The sequence below is a fragment of the Colossoma macropomum genome, unplaced genomic scaffold (assembly GCF_904425465.1).
Source record: "Colossoma macropomum unplaced genomic scaffold, Colossoma_macropomum, whole genome shotgun sequence".
Taxonomy (NCBI): Eukaryota; Metazoa; Chordata; class Actinopteri; order Characiformes; family Serrasalmidae; genus Colossoma; species Colossoma macropomum.
Window position 1 is genome coordinate 11,499,651 of NW_023494793.1, and position 21,680 is coordinate 11,521,330.

The 21,680-nt window shown below is 38.3% G+C and overlaps 1 protein-coding gene across 1 annotated transcript; it reads right to left on the bottom strand.

The window, feature by feature from the left end:
• Positions 1–255: 255 nt before the first annotated feature.
• LOC118813256 (solute carrier family 12 member 2-like) lies at positions 256–20,791 on the bottom strand. The gene is made up of 26 exons (XM_036578486.1): positions 20,152–20,791; positions 17,465–17,587; positions 16,356–16,431; positions 16,149–16,244; positions 15,878–16,017; positions 15,097–15,207; positions 14,703–14,811; positions 14,379–14,506; positions 13,357–13,441; positions 13,102–13,253; positions 11,655–11,762; positions 10,449–10,572; positions 10,248–10,349; positions 8,110–8,265; positions 7,861–7,960; positions 7,600–7,711; positions 7,344–7,484; positions 6,965–7,071; positions 6,083–6,162; positions 5,804–5,947; positions 5,430–5,552; positions 4,591–4,702; positions 4,209–4,295; positions 3,989–4,124; positions 3,318–3,385; positions 256–1,077 (listed from the first exon to the last, which is right to left on the bottom strand). Exons 1-26 carry the CDS (start codon positions 20,641–20,643, stop codon positions 942–944), a joined length of 3,348 nt encoding a protein of 1,115 aa, XP_036434379.1. The 5' UTR covers positions 20,644–20,791; the 3' UTR covers positions 256–941.
• Positions 20,792–21,680: the final 889 nt, after the last annotated feature.

The window sequence follows — 21,680 nt, forward strand, 5'->3', positions numbered from 1 at the left end:
GTTGTCTGGCGAACTTGTCTCATATGTGCCATACCCTTCTTGTACGTGCATTGCCTCCCTCTCCTATGTGCTCCTATTTATTTATATTTTCATATGTAGGAGCATGCTGTTGTAGTATAAGAATTTCATTGTATTTTTCAATGATCTGTATTCTTAATAATCTTAATCTTGAAAAAAATATATTATGCATTATAATTGGCCAAATATCAATTTTAGACTAAAATCACAACACAGACATCACAGAAAAGACAGCAACATTGTTAAAATTCATTTATTTAATCAGTTCAGTGTTGCAGATAAGTAAAACATCCTTTCAGCAATGCTTTTCACTGTAATGCCACAGGACACATCTTGAATGTGTATTGTTAGTACTCTGCCCTTGATAAATCCATTATAACTGACAGCATAATGAGAGATGGCATTGTAAATGCTGGTAACTAAAAGCACAGAGATGTTCTGAGCTACAGCTCACTGGAACAGTTTGAGCGCCATTAATGTCGCAACATGTGTAACAAGAGCAGGTAGTGTGAAGAAGCTCTAACCAGATAAAATGAATAGATTACATGCATGCAAACTCCATTTCTAATCAGCTTTCAGACAGAGGGAATAGTAATGGAATGGAATAATCTGTTTGAAATGGTATCAGCGTCAAGATTGCAAGCATTTTTTGATATAATTTTCAGTGTCAGTCCTGATACTTAATATTTCAGAACAGCCTACTCTCCAGTCTTATTTTAATGGTCTTATATACAACAACAACAAAAAACCCTTACGGGACTAAAACACTTAAGTAGATCTGTTAGCATGTTAGACTGGCTTCACATTTTCTATGTGAAGAAATACATGAAGATTTGGCAACACGCAAGACATAATCACCACACAGCCATATTGATTGTAACAGTGTACTGTCTTTGTACTTCCACAATGCCTTTGCTTGGGTTTTATGAGTAGAAGGTTAGGACGCTCTGGTGGTTTCCTCTTACAAGCAAAATTGGTGGAAGATCTTTAGATAAAGTCTCCAGCCAGCACATATAGAGGGCGCTGGACACTGTTCCCTTCCTGGCAAGTGGCATGCTCCTTTAGAAAAAAAAACAATGGGAGGCATACACATGATTTAATCATCCTGTTGTACGCATGGAAACAGCTCCAATTTCCAGGTCATTTTATCAAATGATATCTTGGGCCAGTTAACCACTCTGGCAGATATATAAAACCCTAGACCAGGGTGTCCAATCTTATCCACAAAGGCCAGCGTGGCTGCAGGTTTTCACTCAAAACAAGCTGGAGCACACCTGATTCCACTTGTTTAATCAGTTGGTTTCAGTCTTCAAACTGCTGATCAGGTGTTTGCCTGCTTTGTTGGAATGAGAACCTGCAGGAACACCAGCCCAGCAGTTTTCTTTGTGTATATTTCCTAGAACTGTTCTGATTATTCCATACAGCAAAAGGGTATATTATTCATTCCAGTTGCAAAGTTCATTCAATTTCATTCCAATTAATTCTAAAAAAGTTTATTATTAGTAGATAGCAAGAATAGAGGTTTCTAAAAGTTGCATTGGTCTTGATCTTAAAGGGCCCATATCCTACATTTTTCTTGTATTTTTTCCACTTATGATGTTTGTGTTGTTTTAAAACAGTTGTAATTTATTTTTAGTGACTATTTTCTAACCTCTGTTTATTCCTTAGAATTGACCAAGCTGTTTTTGTTACTGTACCTTTAAGGATTGGCTGCCCTGCATTCAAAAAGCAGTCTGGGCGGAAATGCTCCTTATAACTGGGGCTGTCTCAATCATGAAATTCTAGCTGTCAATTAATTGTTATATAAATAACTGCAATTAACAATTTAATGGGCTTTTTGGGTTCACTGTATGCAATTGAATCTTCCTTCTAAGCTCTGTTAGTCTCACAGTCTGTTAGCCCCACAGACTGTCCAGGAGCTCAATTTTTTACTTTGATTTTTGATGTGATTTTTAGTCCAGCCCTCAGTGGGTTGATGATTTTGGTTTCCATCGAGCACTCTTATGTCATTTTGTTCTCAACGAATTATACAAATTATATCAGTAAAGATTTTCAACTTAAATCTTTTGTTCATCCAGATCCAGTGTGTGAAATCTAACAACTGTTTTTTGCAGTTAGCTTTTAAGATTGCGATGATCTCAAATAACTGCAGTTATGCCAAGTAACTACTATTAGGTCATTATGCAATAATAGTGATAAGCTCCTCTTCAGTTCATCCCACAGGTTTTCTAAAGGGTTTAGCTCAGGGGACTGGGGTGGCTATGGCAAAACCTTGATTCTGTGGTCTGTGAACCATTTTTGTGTTGATTTTGAGGTGTGCTTTGGATCACTGCCCTGCTGGAAGATCCAACCATGGCCCAGTTTGAGATTCCTGGCTGAAGTAGTCAGGTTTTTATTTAACATCTGCTGGTACACACCATGTCTGTGATACCATGTATCTGACTAAATTGTCCAGGGCTTTTGGAAGAAACAACCACACAACACAGATCTACCACCATACTTCACAGTGGCAACAAAGTACTTTTCTGCATGGCTATCTTTGTATTTACGCCAAACATGTCTCTGGTGTTTGTTGCCAACAAACTCTATTTTGGTCTCATCTGACCATAGAACACAGTTCCACTGAAAATATCAGTTTGTTTGTCCTTGACAGCAGAGGCTTTCCTTCTGGCAACTCCAGAAACAACTTGTGGTTATAGGTGGTGTCTGATTGTAGTTTGGGAAACGTTCTGACCCCAAGACGTGACTAATGTCTGCAATTCCCTAGCTGTGATCCTTGGAGATTCTTTTGCAGCTGGAACCATCCTCCTCACTGTGCGTGGGGTAAATATAGACATACGTCCTCTTCCCAGCAGATTCTAACCATTTCCAGTTGCTTTAAACTTCTTAATTATTGCCCTGATAGTGGTAATGGGTATTTTCAACTGTTCAGCTATTTTCTTGTAGCCATTTCCTGATTTGTGTAGCTCAACATCCTGCACATCATCGCTGTGATCTCTGTTCTTTCTCATTTATTTCCTGATTAGATTTAGTTTTTTTTTTCTTTCAGTCATTGTACTGCATATAAAGGTTAGGTTTTTTTAACAATTTTAAATGAAAGATCAAAAGGGTAAGCAACAGAAAATGTTTGTGGAGGGCACTGCAGTTTCCATACTAGAGAGTGAACAGTATGTTTTGAAATTTTACATACCACATGTTTACATACCACATTAAACTCTTTTATTTAAAAAAGAGAAATATTTAGTTTTAGTTTTACTGGAGCAGCTTAGTTACAGAGTGACTTAAAAACAGTTACTCACATGACAATGAGATTTGCTGTGCTTGAGTGTTCCTTCAGCAATTCATTCAATCTGATTTGACGGTTTGTCTGATTGAGAAAGGGGGGTAAAAGGGGAAAGTTTTCATTAATAATACTTTACTGATGCTGATGTAATAAACCTTCAATCTTCAAGGCAGTAACTTTACAGAATAAGGAAAAATCTGGCTAAACTTTCATATACTATCTTTTAGAAAGTGCTACAAAGGGTTCTTAAATATAAACAGTTCTTCTATGGCATTGAACAAAGAACCTCATCATCATGAAATGTTAACATAATTAAGGCAGTGCTTCCCAAACCAGTCCTCAGGTCAGTACAATGCAATAACACATAATAATGGGTACTGGGAACACAGGGATACTGCTGAGCTGGGCAAGAGCAAAAAGGTGGACTGGTTGAGGGTCTCTGAGGACTGATTTGAGGACCACTGATGTAAAGATCAGACAAAAACAATGTGTTACAAGGCTTTCTTATGCCTGTGGCGATATAAAGCTCTATGTTCATATGATATAGCTTTATAACTCTGAAATGCTTATGACTTGTAAAGCTTTACAAACATTTTATGTAAATTCAAACCTGTAATGACCCAAGATAAGCAGGATTTAAGTGAACAAGTAAACAAACTAGAAAGCCACTCTGTCATCCAGCCTCACCTTGGCCTTGTACAATTCTAGTTCGTTATCAGTAATCCTCCAAGGCTCTTCAGCCTTCAGTCTCTCAGCAGCCTCCTGCTCCATATCCTCCTCCTTCAGTCTGTATGGCTCTATCATCTCCTCGAACTTTTCCTTACTGCAAGGAAGGGGTCATTAGATCACTGACTGCTACCAAAAATGCATTTGCTCCACATGGATAAATGAATGAATCTCAGTGTACTTATGTTTCTTTGGCTTTATGTTGATATCTCCAAGAACGTTGATGTCAGAGAAGTCAATTCTGAACTTGCTCAGTAATGCAGCCATTCTGTAATCAGAAGTAATACATCATTATGAACCACATGTTGATTAATTGTCTATGACTGCCATACAATTGCTTCTCACTTTGTATGTATTTTTTGTACAGCCAATAGCACAGATCTTTCTCATTACAGTACTTTCAGTAACACAGTCATTCTGTAATCAGACATAGCATATTGTCATCAGCCACATGCTGAGTAATCATCTACCATTGCGTTATACAGACCCACTTTGTGTACACTTTTGCTATTTCACACTGCTCAGCATAGCTGCTGTTAACAGTAGGCATTTTTGCAACTTACGCTCTGCGATCATGATCAATCCTGTTTATCTTTCCACCAATGAACACACGGATCTTGCAGTCCTTCCATTTTTTCTTGTTGGTTAGCAAATATGGTATCAGCAGCGTCAGTCCTGAAATGAGTAAAGTATATCTTATCAAGCATATGTTTAAAAATTCAATAAAAAATCTCCAAATTTAATAAGTTCTGAAGCTAATATGTGATGTATAGCCATTTTCAACTATGGTAATTTGTATTATACAGTACTGTGCAAAAGTCAGAGACCACCCTTCATTTATTTCCATTCAAAATTGCCATTTAGTGCAAAATTACAGAACATCAACAACTAAACATAATAACATTTTTCAGTATTTAATGTGTCCATCCTTTGCCTTAATTACAGCTTCCATTCTTTTCCCTTGACAATGAAATCTGCAGGAATATTTTTCCATGCCTCCAAGTTCAGTCTTAGAAGTTGGTTGCATTTTTCAGGACACTGAAATAATGGAGCTTGATTCTGTTCTCTCTCTTAAAGATGAAAGCTTTAAGTACTGTTTATCTGATGGTGACAGTTTTTGTGGTCTACCAGATCTTGAGTCACATTTTCTCTATGACTTTTAATCATTTTTGAACTTCTGTTAAAAAAAAACTCACTTGTTATTTCACTTATTTTCCTTTGACTTTTCCCTTTCTTGTGCAAGTGAATTATTTTATATCTAATCTCCTCAGAAATATCTTCTGAAAAATGAATAATGTGTATGAATTGGCCATTTAGATTTGAGATTAAATAAAGAGTGGTCTCTGATTTTTGCAAGTACTATATAATAGCATGAAGACCCTATTGTCATCCATAAACCTACCTCCATCATCAAACAGCCACCAAACATCGATGGTGCCTTTGCACTGTTTCTTCTTGAACTGCTGACTGGCTGCTAGCAACTTCTCATCTGCAGTGCTAAGCTGCACAGAAGGACTCTTCGTATCTGAATATTACAAATGTACAGAAAGGTCAACTTTCAAAATTGTAACAATTTTTTTTATAGAGCTAATAATTTAATTATTATTTTGAAAGCCACAAGCAAGTTCCTGGACGTGCTCAAGAGATCTCTTGACATCTTCTGACATGAACTGTGTGCAAAGGCAGTTTAGATCTGTCCACACAAACAGCCTATGGTCACCTTTATATCACTCTAGATGACTGGGTTTGTAAAAAGTTTCATGTGTTGCATTTGACCTCTGATAATGAGTGGACTACATTGACCACTGGTGGTCTTCGACGATGGTTTTAAAGAGTCACTGTCAGTGTCCTTTCCGATGTTGATAGCCACCAACAGTTCCTTCATCCCTGGAGCCTTCTCATAGGATGACAGAAATTCATCTGAGAGAAAGACAGAAAAAAAATGGAAATTTATATAAAGCATTTATATAAACCTAAAATACATACTTCCCAGTGGCAGAGAGAAATAAATGTTTAGTATCTAATAAATAACAATGCTGTTCATTCACAGTATACCTTGGCCTTGAATATGGGAGATGTCTAGACCTTCCTTCAATCTTATGATAACAACACCATGCTGTAGGTCAAATGCATCACTAAAACAAATAAAGAATATGTAAATATTTAAAAAAAAAATGTAAATATGCTGTTACTGTGATAGGCATATTGAATGCTTTTAACTGTAACAGCATGTTAATATCTGTCATATTTGTGCCAGTCTGGCCAAAAATGTACACAATCTTCAGAGGCTTACATGCACCAATTAGCATTATAACAAACAACATTAATTATTTAAGTAATGTCAAACATTCTTGCCTATGAAAACTGTTTGACATACTCTTCTATAAAAACAGACCAAAGAGTGGACATGTCAGGTTTCAAGATGGTTGTTACTACTATTTTTAGCTATGCAACATCCTTTGGAATACTTATATAAAAGGGAGTATGTCACATTTCTAAGTATTGGTATTTGTATTTGAGATTACCTAGTAACACTATGCAAGAGTGATGATTTAGGCATGCTGTTTACACTTTGCTAATTGGTGCATATAAGTCTCCATTACTTGTTATCTAAATTAGACTTGTAGCTCCAGTGAAAAACTTATGACGCAACTTTCAGATATCAAACATGTCTTGGCTTGTTGACTACATTTGAGATAAAGAAATAATTGTGTATTTTTTGCCAGGCATTTTCTTTATATTAATCAGACACAAATATGATGCAAAGTGCAAAACATCAGCGCAAATGTAAAGTAGCAAACTGCGAACTCCAAACATGTCTTGGCTGATTGACTAAAATTGCGGTAAGTGGGAACAAATGTAAATTGTTTTTACATACCACACTAAACAACATTCGCTGAAAGAAAGACTAGAAATTAAGCATTCAAATGTACTTACTGAATTATGTTTATGTATGTTTCCACATCTCTCATTTCGCCATCTTGCCAGTTGTTTTTAAAGCCAAATACCAAAGTGTTTGGCTTTAGGCGACCCAAACCAGCAGCCTTAAAACAGATTCAGTCATACTCACAATTAACTAAATGTTACAGTAAGTTAAAAACTAACCTGATTGATTAAATACTAAATTGATTGATAAATGTCATGCATCGCACACTTTCCCTGCTTAAACAAACATCAACTAAGGGACCTCATTATTATTCAGGGGGTTGGAACAGATATATTACAGCAGGACATGTGTGAAGAACCCAGAACAGTGACAATCACCGGGATAAATCATTAAGCAATTAGATTTGAATGAATTATTGTAGAATTTTACTTGTAGTAGATACTGGGCTCCTTGTCTGAGGTCCTCAGCAAACACAGGAGTGTAGAAAGCCTTGATCTGTTTCTTAAGAAGCCAGCGTTGATAGCGGACTTGGTCATTCATCATCTCCTTATGGTTTGGTCTTCGGGAACCCTTAAGACAAGCAAAAACTAAGAAATACCAAACTGTATATCACAGTCCATGAAATAATTAAATCTGAAAAGTGAGTGTGTTGAACATATTTAAGTTTTCTGTTCTTGGAACCTACCATGCGGACATGGCCACAGATCATCAGACCCACATTTTTGGTGAAAGCATGCACTAGATGAAGTAGTGCTGGTCTTGCATTGGGGTAGCCAGTCATTACGAGGCACTGTGGTCTGTGGGAATTAAAATGTATTTATTTGTCATTTGTGGTTACAGGGAAACATCATTGTTAGTGTGCCTGGTCTTGTTTAAGTTGAAATTTTATCATAAAGAAACAATGCAGGCTTCCATAGTTACAGCAAGATTCTGATATGTAGACCACCTGAAGTTCTTAATATGGTCTTCAACTCCAGTAAGATGCAGACAGTGTGACAGGGCCTGGTTGTACATCAAAGCTTGTGTGGAGGATCCCCAGTTGACATCTGTGGTGTGCAAAGCTTTACTAAGTATCCATTTTTGTTTAGTTCATTAATAGTATAGTGTCTTGTTGTGACTGTTATGACGATAAGCAATTGCTCATTCTTGAAAATTTCTGATCATACAGCATGGCCACTCAAGGCGTGTGGAATACCTGGTTTCTTATAGCTGACATATATGTAGAGTGCCAGAACAATGACATTGGTAAGCAGGGCAGCCCACCAGTTGATCACAAACATAACCACACAGCACAGCACAGCCCCAGCCAAAGACACCCACTTATTGTAGTATTTAAAACTCGGACGCCACCCTAGTGAGTTTATGTGAAAGATAAGAGAAAATACAAATGAAGAAACATTTATTTCATTTTAAATTCAGCCACAATTATAGTAAACATGATATACAGCAATAAAAATTGATGTCATTTATAAATGGGCACCCCAAGCAGAAACACATATTTTCTCGATTAAAAATAAAAAGACGTACACAACCTATGCAGCAAATTATTTTGCTATTTAAAAAATAATAAATATAATAAAAGAGCAATTATGACATGCAAAAGTTTGGACACTCTACTCATCAGTACTTGGTAAAACCCCCTTTGGCAGATATCACAGCTCGCAAACACTTTTTGTAGCTACCTAGGGGCCTTTCTATTCCTGTTGTGGGAATTTTCACCCACTTTTCTTCACAGAATGCTTCTAGTTTTGTGATATGGACATGTTTAAGATCTAGCCACAGATTTCCAATGATGTTCAAGTCAGAGGACTGTGAAAGCCATTCCAAAAGCTTCAGGTTGTGTTTTTAAGGTAATTCATGTGGATTTACAGATATGTTTTGTATCATTATCCTGTTGTAGAAGTCAATCAATTTCAATTTCTTGACTGGCTGTGTCATATTTGCATCCAGAATTTGCTGATATTGTGGCATCCATTCTTCCATCTACCCAACTTCTTATGCAAACTGCCACACAACCAATAACAGATCCACCCATGCCATGCTTAACCATTTTCAAAGTGTTCTTTTAATCCAATGCTGATCCTTTTTTCTTCAAACATACATTTGGTAGGGCTCCCGAGTGGCGCAACGGTCTAAGCATTGGCCCTATCATCAGGAGATTGTGAGTTTGAACCCTGGTGATGCTACAGCCGTTTGTAGCTGGGAGTCCAAGGGAGCGCAACTGGCCTCGCTCTCTTTTTGGGTGAATAGGATGGCGTCTGTTAGCTGACATAACAGATCTGGCGGTTGCCGCTTTCATCCGAGTGCATTCGGCTGTCCAATGACACTGCGTGAGTGGCAGTTCGAAAAGATGCGGTTGCTGGCTTCACAGATCTCGGAGGAAGCCTGTGCTAGCCTTCACCCTCCTTGCATTGGTAGTACAGGGGGGGGTCCTAACTAGTGGGTGGAATTGGAGACGACTAAATTGGGGAGAAAATCAGGGACAAATCCAATACAGATACATTTTTTAAGTAGTTTCAAGAGTTTTATTGGTCTTCCAGATCCTGCCTTGATTTCAACAGTTCCCCTTAACTGCCATTTCTTAATGACAGTGGAAATATTCAGCCATTGTCATCAGCTGACAGTGACAATGACAATGCTTGACCATTCCTAATGACTTAATTAAGGCCCAACATGTTAATTAAGTTGAGACTTTGCAAGTGGAAGGGTGTCTAAACTTTTGCACATGCCACCATTACTTTTTTAAAAGAATGAAATTTAAAGTAACTGTGCAGTAGCATTTGCAGAAAAATATTTTTAAAATAGTTTGCCGTAGAGGTTGTTTTTACTTGTTTTCACTGCTAAATAAACACAATGTGTAATTTAAACCCAAATTTTTGTACACAACTTTGTTTTTCCTTTTTTTTTGTGGTCATGTAATTAATAATCCATTGGGCCTATTCAAATTTTAATCAGAAATTGGATAGATAATGCCCTGCAACAAGAGCAGGAATGCTAAAATAACACATACCATCGCTGTTATAACAAAACTTTGTGTCTCAGAAATTGTAAATTTATAGGAAAAGCAAAAAATCTAGAAAGAAAAAAAGTAATTTTGGACCATTTCTGTTGGTCCATCCATGAAATGTCTACACTATATGAAAGGCAGCTGGCATTTTTAAATAGTGTAAAAATACAAAATCGATTAAGATGGAGTTATTAGGCTTTGATATGACAGCGACAATATTGAGTTTGTACATTTATCATTCTTTTCACTAGTAAAGTGAAAACTTGTCCCACTACATCTATGCAACTGTTTTAGTAACTCCTGATTATTTATTTTACTGCACTCACCAGGGGAGTTGGCCAGTGACGCATGGAATACGGAGAAATTGATCAAGGCATAAGAGGCCAGGAAGAAGTTGGAAATGATGGGAGCAATAACATTTAGCTCAGCTAAGGAAACAGCCACATGCAAGGGTCAGATCCATAAATCCATCACATCCATATATCACATACAATCAATTGATTCCTCAGTGGAACTGATGAACCTACCGATTAGAATGAAAGCTAGGCCAATGAAAAAGGTGAGGACATAGCCACGCAGAGGTTCATTGTTCTTCCCATATCCCTTTGCAAAAATACGTAAGCCAGGGTAGATGTTATCCTTACACAGCGCCTACCAGGAGATACACAAGTGCACAACATATCATACTGAACATCGAGAACCTCATAGTGAATCGGTGTCAAAATGATTCCTCCTGGTATAATGACATGTAAAGTAATACCCTTTTCCTGACAGGGCAGTATCTAACAATTTTCAGAAAAAACATAATTCTGTAATCCCAGCTTTATTCTTGAAATGTGATGTTTTACAAGGCTGTAATGTTGATTGTGGTCATGAACAGAATTGGGACATGACCAAATACAAGTGTTGTGAATACATTTTAAGAATATAGAAATTAAGTATCTGCAGTCAGTCCACATTACGTATTGTAAAGACAGTATTCAAAATACAGCTACCTTTTACATTTTCAGGATGCTTTTACATTATTTATTCACCAAATTAAGAAATATGTATACCATCTTTGAAAGAAACACCATCAATGCTTGTTTATTAACTATATTAAAATCAGTGCATGGCATGTAGAGATGTAATCAAAAGAGGAACTCAAGAAACGACTTCTGTACAAACACTGAAGGCTCTGCTAAAGCCTGAGCAGACTGATAAATCAATGTAATGAGCACTTATTAACCTCAGCGTTACTAAATTCTTTCAAAGGATGATTGAACTGAATAGTCTCTGCAGTAGTGGACATGTTGATGAGTGATAGGCACAGTCACTTCAAATTTGTAAGATATTGTTATGGGGATTTGGTGAATTGTTTGCCTAGTTCATGAGAAGGCAGTGAGGTTGTGGGAGCAGCAGTAGACAGACGCAGATAATGAGAACCAAAATAAAGTTTTGAAACTTCATTTAAATAAGTACATTTTTCATGAAACATATTAACACAAGAAAACTGCCAACCAGGAATAGTGAGCAACAGTGTGATATAAAAAAAAATTAGAACAGAGTTTTTCCCATGTGCCATATCAGTGTGTATTCTAAATGTAACCTAAATGTATTCAGAATGTGTTACTTTTTATTTATTGTAATGGAATATGTTACTGAACACATTTAAAGCAGAGTATTAAGTATTCAGCCATCACTGCTTTTTCAAATTATTCTGCCCAACACTGGTCAGAGTGAGAGAAACACACCTGAAACACTTTGGGAGCGCTGACCAAAGAAGCAAGAGCTGATGAAAGAGTAGCAGAGAAGATTCCAGCAGTGATCAGTGGTCCAAATACAGACACCAAGCTCATAACCTGACCAGAACAACACAACCCAAAAGAAACACTCATTAAACAAATGAATATATAGTGGCTCTAATTATGATCTGTTGAGCTGTCTGTTTAAAACTGTTGTTTACAACACCTAATTTTTAGAGAAATCAGTTTTTAGCTAGATCTAATAATCTATTGTCCAACAAAAAGGCAAGTCTGAGACTGAATTTTTTAAAAGTCATGAATAGCTTTGTTCAATTCCTTGTGCCAGTGTGGGATCATGGTGTTGGGGCTTGTGCTAGACAACTTGTTCTATGTAATTGGCATCACCAAACACAGTGAACAACAGACAGGAGGGGCTATCAATGGCTTTATTCAGATCTGCATGGATAGCGTATGACTCTAAATACTCCAGCTATTATCTTAGACCTTTCTGTTTTATGACTCATCTAGCCTAGCAATGCCAGGGGTAATAGACATAATGCAAAATGAAAATTGCTACATCTATTGTAAACATGCCTACTTGCATCGTACAACAGTGATGCAATAGTCTCTAGAGAGATTTTTTGGTTTAAAGAAAACCTCCTTCTGATGATGTGTCTTGAAGGTAGGATGAACTTTTAAAAAACTACAAGCATTTTGGGGCAGATACATGATTAAAACGTTCTTGCAAGGAAGTCAAATATCATTATCTCAATGATTGAAAAATATCTGTTTTTGTTATCCTCTACATCAGTGGCTACACTAACAGTCAGAATTTCTATACCACTGTTGGGGTATTCCCACTGGTTATATGACCTATACGCATAATGCATGCTAATGCATAATGCATGGGTACTGTAGTGAGAGGACATCAATGGACGAAACACAAAAAGGATATAAAATTGTGAATTGAGGCCATGAGATATATTACTGAACCACAGAATACTGCATAACATGACAAATAACATAAAATACTTGTTTTAGGCCAGAATGCCTCTTAAGTATACGTATACTTATAACTGCTTTATAAGACAGTGAAGAAACACTATATGAATGAATGTACTACAAATTCATGTTTAGCCCTAGATGAACATTCACTCCATTTTGTACATTTTCATTTATTCGTTTTGTAGTTTTCAGATTTCAGAGGCAAAAAATAACACATACACTCCTAAATAATTCTTGGCTTGGATGTACAGTTCTAGAAAAAACTTGACTTTAACTTCTATTAGCATAGAATCTTTACATTATGTGGAGTTTTCGTACTTTCACACATCTCATTTACAAAAACTGTCCTTAAAGAACCATCCATTGAAAAAGTTCTTTAGGGAATCAAAGGTTGATCTTTCATGGCACTGTTCCAAACAACCCTATTTCAACATGATTTATAAAACTGTACCTGAAAATCATTTTGTAGTCCATACTTGCAGCCGCCCTCCTTGCAAATGGAAAAATCATAGCCAAGTGTACAGGCTGCATCCGTGCAGTTCTCCAGAGAGCCTATGATGGTGTCATTATCATCACCCGTAGCATCTCGTAGAATGCAAGAGCCTGGAAAGAGAGAATGCTGTTCTCAACAATGTGACTGTGTTTTTTTTAAATAAAGGATACAAAACATAAAACACCCTCATAAAAATACCTCCATATTTCCTACCATTAGAGACAGCAACTGCGACATAAACAATTCCAGTTATGAGAATAGCCAGCAGGGTTCCTTTAGGAATGGCAGACTGTGGATCCTAAAGAAACACACAAAAGATTTGCACTGAACGCTGTGCAGTGGTTCTGATGTCACAAAACATATTTATTATGTTCTTTTTGAGATACATTTGGTTTCAGAAGCGAAATTACATGCTCTGATGTACACATCTTTGTAAAAAGACCTAATGAGTACCACTGTGGCTTTCACTTATTGTTAGCAGCACTATAATTACACCTCTAAGCAGGAACAGCAACAAGTAAGTCTTAAGTCTTGACACTCAAGTCCCGAGTCAAGTCATAAGTCAAGATAGTCGAGTCTCAAGTCATGTCCCAAGTCAGTAGTCCTAATCTTTGAGTCTTAAACAAGTCAGTATGCATTCTTCAGCTATATTATTTACATTTAAAGAAAATTTTTGATGATTTTTGGGAACACTGGGCACATAGGATTAAAGTAAAAACTAGCTCAGCCAACAAAAAACAACCACTAGTTTGAATTGAATTTAGGCAACAGAAACCAAAATGACAGAACAAAGCTGAAGAAAAGAAAAAAAAAAAAGACAGCAAAATGATGGTGAATGTACGAAGCTGAAGTTGACTTTTTTCGGCAGCAACTTCTTAGTCAAATTTTCCATTCAGCAGCTATGTATAGTCCCGTCTGCGGTCAGACTCCTCCCCACATCTCTTCCACTTCAGATCTTGAGTCTTTCTGAGTCATAGGGCTGAAGTCCGAGTCAAAGTCCGAGTTGTTGGTGTTGAAGTCATAGTGGAGTCACAAGTCTTTCTCGATTTTCTCAAGTCTCAAGTCATCAAATTCATGACTCAAGACGGACTTGAGCTTAAGTCATGTTTGAATTTCATTCCAAATGTGTTCTTAAGTTTTAAAGTTGTTCTTAAATTTTAAGAATTTGCATACTAATTTTTAAAACATAATGTTTTTTTAAAACAGAATCAAATGATCAGGAAGCACAGGCTTACTGATAGGTCCCCTGAGATATTGGCTCCTGCTAAAATGCCTGTTGCAGCTGGGAAGAAGATGGCAAAGACGGAGAAAAATGTTTCTTCATCCCTGAAGTCTGGACCCATGTTCTCCATCATGATTGCAACTGTGAGGAACATAAACAAAGGAACTTTAGGTCCTCTCTTTTTTAATAGTATTGACTCTACAATAAAGGATAAATCAATTTCAAGGACACTGCAACACTGTATACGGCAAGATCAGGAGTCATGACATTCATCACAAAATACATTTGGCGTGCATAAGATATATTCTGAAAACATAGCAACAGAAATAGTCCATACCATTATAACCAAAGAAGCCTTTAGGTTCCTTTGATTCCATGGGGATGAATGATCCGATGAAATAGTTAAAGATTGCTGCCAGAAGAATGACCAACAATACAATCTGGGCCTGTGAAAAAGCCATCAATCAAGCCATGACTAAACAATCTAGCCTGTTAGGCTATGGTCTGTTAGGCTATGGTCCATATTGTCAATATTCAGTATTACTGAATTTCATGATAACTGTTTGGTGTCATGACGTTTTGGTCACTGTTGTATATAAATGAGCCTCAAACTGGTCAAATGGCTGGTGAATTCATACAGTAGGATGCCATCGTTGCTTGAATACAGTTCTGTGGTAGGAATTAAACAAGCAAGCAAGCTAAAACATGGAATATCTATGGCTTGTCAGTACCTTAGCCTCCCACTCCATTCCTGCCACAGATATGCCAAGGAGCAAGATGATGGTGAGGGTGCCAACTATCCGGATGTCATTGATCTCATCTGTCATGAGGGCATCTACACTCTGCCATACAGAGAAGATCGATCTTAGAAGAAATGCAAAACAAGGCATCCAGCCCTAGATAAGTCAGTTCATTTACAGGAGAATTCCACTGGTTTTTTAAAATTTCCACAGGATATAATTGTTGAGATGTAAACTAAGTAATTTATAGTGGTTTGCTACACAAAAAGTCCATCGAAGAGAAACTTTGCAGTGGCCCCGATAGGAATCAGTGGTCACAAATTCTACAATGCACATAGCCATTTTATTTATTATCCAAACCAGTCAGTGAACCTACTTGGTCTTTTAAGTTTTATACATAATGTTGATGATGTAAAATAGCTGTAAATCTGAAAAAATCAGTTTCCTTTGGGGACTAATTTGTCTTACAGCGCCCTGCATGTATCTCTCCACCATGACTGCCTCTTAAAAAGTATATTAGGCCAAAATGTTATCTTAGAACTATTGTTAAACAGTGTCTCAGGCATTAAATGCTGTAAACTTCCGGCTCCTATTGCCAGCACTTTGAATCAGTTCAGACTATGTTTCTCTAAAATGGCACATTTGACATCAAACTACTCTTCATTTTATTTAATTCTTAGGGATCAGAAATTTTGAAAAAAAAAAAAGCATGTGGAATTCTCCTTTAATTCCCAACCACTGCACACATCAGTCCATTCCTGAATAGACTCACATCGAGGAGCTCAACCACAGTTTCAGCAAAACCCACAACATACATGGCGACAGCAACGGCATTAGCAAAGGCAAAAATGAGGCCGATAGATCCACCAAACTCTGGACCCAAACTCCTAGATATCAGGTAGTATGCTCCACCTGAGGAGAGAATAATAATTCACTGCAGTCCATCTCATACATATAAATTAACATAAATTACAAAAACACTGTGAAAGAATAATAATTTTATGTTTACAGCACCACAACAGATGTCTCAAAGCTATTCTTACCTCCTCGTACAAAGCCGTTGGTGGCTATTGCCGAGGTGGAGAGACCGGTAATGGTGGTCACCAAAACAGCCATTAGAATGATACCACATGACAGAGCTAGAGAAGAAGAAAGAAACAATGCATTTTCAAAACCATCTGTACCTTGGCAGTTACATTTTTACCACTATTAGAAAATAAATCTTTGTTTTTAGTTTTTCCAAAGATTACCAATGCCTGCTTGGCCAACAATCCATGACATACGAATGAAAAGCATCACTCCCCAGATGTTCAACATACATCGTACCTGTAGAGATGTCAGACAAAAAAGACAAAGTGCTGAATCATTTGTTAAACAGTACAAATTCATTGGTATTCATTCAACTTTTTTATTGCTGAGTTGACACTGCTGAAGACGAAAAAAGAACACCAACTACATTATATGGCTGAAAATATGTGAATATCTCTTCCAATCCTCGGGTTCAGGTGTTTCAGTCATACCCATTGCTAACAGAAGTGTGGAATCAAGCACATGGCCATGCAATCTCCATAGAGAAACATTGGCAATAGAATGGAATAGAATTGGAATAAAATAGAATATGGAATAAAATAGAAAAGAAATAGAATAGAATGGGCAATAGAATACTGAAGAGCTCAGTGACTTTAAACATGGCACAGTCATAGGATGATATAAGTTAGTTTGTAAAATTTCTGCCTTGCTAGATCTGCCCCGGTGAACTGTAAGTGCTATTATTGTGAAATGGAAGCATCTAGGACAGCTCAGACATAAAGTGGTTGACCACGCAACCTGACATGCTCGGGCCGTTTAGAATTGAAGCGTTTAAAATTGCCTGTCAACTGTTCCCTCTGGAAGCAACATCAGCACAAGAACTGTGCACCATGAGCTTTGTGAAATGTGTTTACATGGCCAAGCTTTTGCACACAAGTCTAGGATCACTATACGCAACGCCAAGCATTGGCTGGAGTGGTGTAAAGCATGTCACCCTGGAAACGTGTTTTTGGGAGTGATGAATCACACTTCACTCATTGGCAGTCTGATGGAAGAAACTGGGTTTGGCGGGCACCAAGAGAACACTACCGAAATGCATAGTGCGGACAGTAGGGTTTCTGTCTGGGTTTTTTTTTTCAGGGTTCAACTGAATGTAAATGCCCATGTTTTTGAGATGGGATGTCCAAAAGGTTAACAGAGGTGTGTTGTCAGGTGTCCACATACTTTTTACCATATAGTGAAGGTCACTCTGTGGTCTATACTTCATACACATGCAAAATTTTTAGTAATTATATGAAGAAAATCTGCATTCAACACATGGTATACTAACAAGGACCCCCTTTATCCAGCCAAACTTCACCGTGCCCCCTTTGGACTCAGGCACAACTTTTGCTGCAGCTTCTTCTGCAGCAGCTGGCTCCTCCCCATTTGCAATACCATCATCAAAGGGTTCCTGTGGAAGGGCAGGTAAGACATTAAGTAAGTGGTTGTCAGAAAAAAACTGTACCTTTCAGTACAAATACTGTCATTAGGGTGGTACCCTCAAGGGTATGTCTTCAGTACCTTTAGTTAGGGGACATGATTCTACCATATTCTTTTGCATTTTTCCATTGCATTACATCGATTCCATACATCCTCTCCTGACTCCAGGCCTTTTATTTTATTTTTCTACTTGTTCTATTTGAATGTAGTGTACTCAAAAAGTCATTTAACTTACACAATCGGACCATGAGGACCATGTTGTACCTTTGAGGGTACATTTACACTGTTTGTATGTTGAGAGACTAAAATTTACCTGGACAGGAGCCTAATTTACAACGTAGAGCAAACCAAGTAACTTATAAGTGCATCTTGTGATGGCACTGTTATGACACATTGTCGTGCAGTTCACATTTACAGACATATAGCACAGTAGTGCATTTTTTAGAATAGCTACAGGTTACAACAAGACAGGTTGGTGCTGAACTGCAGGCAAAAAGCCTGAAGCAGCTAATAATTTCCACTGCTTTGCCACTGTTGACTCTCAAAGGGTTTACTGAAGCCCACAATCAGTTCTTTAGTTTGGCTGAGGGGCAAGTTGTTATCACACTACCAAATTGCCCTGTCTGCAGGCTAAATGTTGTGATAGAACAATTCAGCAGTCACAGAATCATCTGCAATTGTAATACCAAGGTCGCTGTTATAGATGGCTACAAAACCAAAAATAAACAAGAAGTTCATTCTGAGGACTCTACGTTGATGTGTTCCAGCAATTAGCCTCACTGTAAAGGAGATGTTGCCAGTTTTCAGTATGTCAGGACGTTGCAGACAAAGTTGCACAGATTCCTGAGTCTTATGACCACTTAGAGCTGTCAAGAAAAGTACAGCATCATCAACTGACCTATTAAGAAAAGAAAAGTGGTACGAAAGGCAAAGTGTTGAAGGGAGTCTCACATAGTGCAATTTATATCTGGCTTTCCAGGCACTTAGTGGTCACTGTCAGAGAGTGCCATTAAGACAGTTTACATCAGTCCTTTTGCTTTACTTGGTCTTCTTGTTTTTCTTGGGTACATCTGTGGTTTTCTTGAAGGATTATGGCAAGATCTTACAGTTGCATAGCACTTTGACAGTACACTAGCGTTAAAAAGTTTGGAATCAATGGGCCTCATTCACCAACTATTTTTAAGAAGAAATTTCTTCTTAAAACCCACTTACGCAGTTGTCATGAAGATTCTGACATTCACCAATGTTTTCTTAGTTGGGATTTGTTCTTAGATAAAAACTGAATATACGCACACTCAAAAGCGCAAAGGTGTCAACAATGCTGCGGTTCCAGAACACGTCATGAATCTGACGTAAATTTTTTCTTAGGACCTTTCTCAAGAACAAATTTAAGAAAAACATTAGGAAGATATTGGTGAATGAGGCCCACTGTTTTAAATAATGGAAAACAAGTTTTGGTTGAGGATAAATTAATATTCTTATTCTAATATGTTAGCCGTGTGCAACTTCACAGGTTTCGAATAGTTAGTAGGATACTAGGAATCTGAAAATAGAAAATAAGAAAAGTTAGACATGTCCAGAATGACAAACAGAGCTTAAGAAGATTCTGAAATGACTGAAGAAGTTGTACAGTGTAAAGAATTAAGATGTAATATAATTACAACTATAACTATATGCAGAATTCATTATATTTTAAAAGTGATTATCAAATTCTAAAGTAAATAACTTGACAAAAACATACTGTACACAGATAATATACAAGAGTATATTATTTATCAGTTCAATCATGAAATGTTGCTCACAAAATTCTTGAAATATTGAAAAAATACACCTTTTGGTGAATATTTTGTAATATTTCTATCAACATTGTATATATGATTGTATATAAATATGGCAAAGTGGTAATTAATTTTTTTTTTCAATATAGGATGTAGTATGTGGTATAGTGACAGGAGCCTACAGTAGACAGTATGTGCTTGCATGCGGTATGTATTAGCCTATTCAGTCTACATATCTGTTACATCTTGACAGATCACATGTGACTCAGCGGACCTAACGCCGTGCCCCCACCCTAAACAATTCAGAGTGTCTCCCCAGGAGAGCACTGCACAGCTCCGTCCACAGCAAAGGGACACTAGGCCATTGACAGAGGCGTGTGGTCAAACATTGGGTTATTGTTATGGGCTCCCGCGCTCCGACCAAGCGTCCACGGTGCCGCAGGGAGTGGGCTTGGTAAGAAAGACCATTGTCTACGGGCAAGTGTGTGGGTAAAGTCTCTGACATCACACAGCCCATTCAAGTGAGAACAAACATGCATGATGATAAATAAATGAAAAGATACACATGTAAAGAGCAGAACAACTGAATGACCAGATGTCCTAACTGAGGACTATTTTTAATGTGTGCTGTCTAAAAACAAGCCCATTATTTATCCATTTTTATAGACTGCAGCACTAGAAAGTAAGAGCAGTAATCAAAAACAAACGGATTAAAGCTGAAGAAGAGACTCACACTGAGAATAACTTGTGTACTTACTTTGTCCAGCTCATCATGAAGTTCGGACAGCGACGGCCGGATGAGCTTCTCCCCCAGAGGCGCCTCCGTCTGCCGGTAGAAATCAATGTTGGGGACGGCATCGATGGTGTTGTGGCCAAAGGTGCGCAGGTAGTAGGTGCTGGAGTGGGTGTCGGAGAAGTGGCTGAGCCCCCCTGTGGAAGAGTGCAGGCTGGCCTCGCTCCTCACCGTGTCCCCATTGAACGCTGCATCAGACCCTCCGTCAGCAGGAGCTCCTGAGGGGTCCAGAAAGTTCACCACACGGAATCGACCTTTGGCCTCCTCGCCACCAGCAGTGCCCTCGGACGTCCTGCCTGCCGATGAGGACCTCGCTCTTGGAGGAGTTCTGGGAGCTCCGCTTGCAGCCGCAGCCGCTGCCGCTGCCTCTGCCACCGGGTCCACCTGAAACCGGCTCTGTGTGGACTTCAGAGCGGGCTTCTGTCCGGGCGGAGGTGATGAGGACGGGTCTGACATTGTGAAATACGAGCAGGCTGATAATTAGCCGCCGGCCGCTTATACGCGCTGCTGGAAGTCTAAATTTGGCGCGGTTTTGCGCGCATCTTCGCCGCTGACAAGCGGAGAAAAACGGGCTCCACTCACCACGTCATTTCTAATTACAATGTCTCTGCCCCCCATCCAACCACCCCACCCCCCTACACAGACACTGTCCACCATAGAGGACCGACGTAACTCACAAACTCGTGACTGTCCTGTTAGGAACTTTGGCAGAGAGAGTCCAGACTGCGCCAACTCCTCATCCGCGCAAACGGACAGATACACGGCAAAAGTGGAACAGAGCAGAGCTGGATTTGAACCCATTGTAAGATATGGACTGCTAAAAACACTGCTTTTGTTCAAACTGTCGTTTTGCTTTGCTTCGCTTTGATTAAGGAATTGACGTGATCGGAACAAATTCAGAAAGTCATTTTTTAGATCGATTTTGAGATCTCAGTCTGCTGCTCCAATAATTAATACGTTTCCATTAGATATGGAGCCCTGCTGGTGACAGCCCGTATAAATAAAAATAATGCGTGGCCACACTGATGTAACGCATGGTAACGAGATTCTAATGCGTGGCCATGATTAATGAGACATGGGAACAAGATAATTAAGTTGTGGCCATGACTTAGTAAGACGTGGGAATGAGATCATGCCTTACTAAGTCATGGCCACGCATTATTTTTGCTTATGTCACCAGCAGGGCTCTGTAGATCCTGTATGAATAAAAATAATGCATGGTCACACCATATTAACACATTTGAACAAGATCCCAATGCATGGCCATGACTTCATAAGATGTGCGAATGAGATAATTAAGTCTTGGCCATAACTTAGTGAGGTGTGGTAATGAGATCATACCTTATTCCGTAGTGGTCAAGACCACATTATCTCATTCCCACACCTTACTAAGTTGTGGCCACACATTAGAATCTCATTCCTACACCTTAGTAAGTCATGACCATGACTTTATTATCTCGTTCCCATGCCATACTAAGTTGTGGCCACACATT

Coding starts and splice junctions, on each gene's coding strand:
- LOC118813256 (XM_036578486.1), bottom strand. CDS start 20,643: ATGTCAGACCCGTCCTCATCACCTCCGCCCGGACAGAAGCCCGCTCTG. Junction 16,245..16,355: donor TGTTGGCCAAGCAGGCATTG/GTAATCTTTGGA, acceptor CTTCTTCTCTAG/CTCTGTCATGTGGTATCATT. Junction 7,485..7,599: donor TCTGTGGCCATGTCCGCATG/GTAGGTTCCAAG, acceptor GCTTGTCTTAAG/GGTTCCCGAAGACCAAACCA.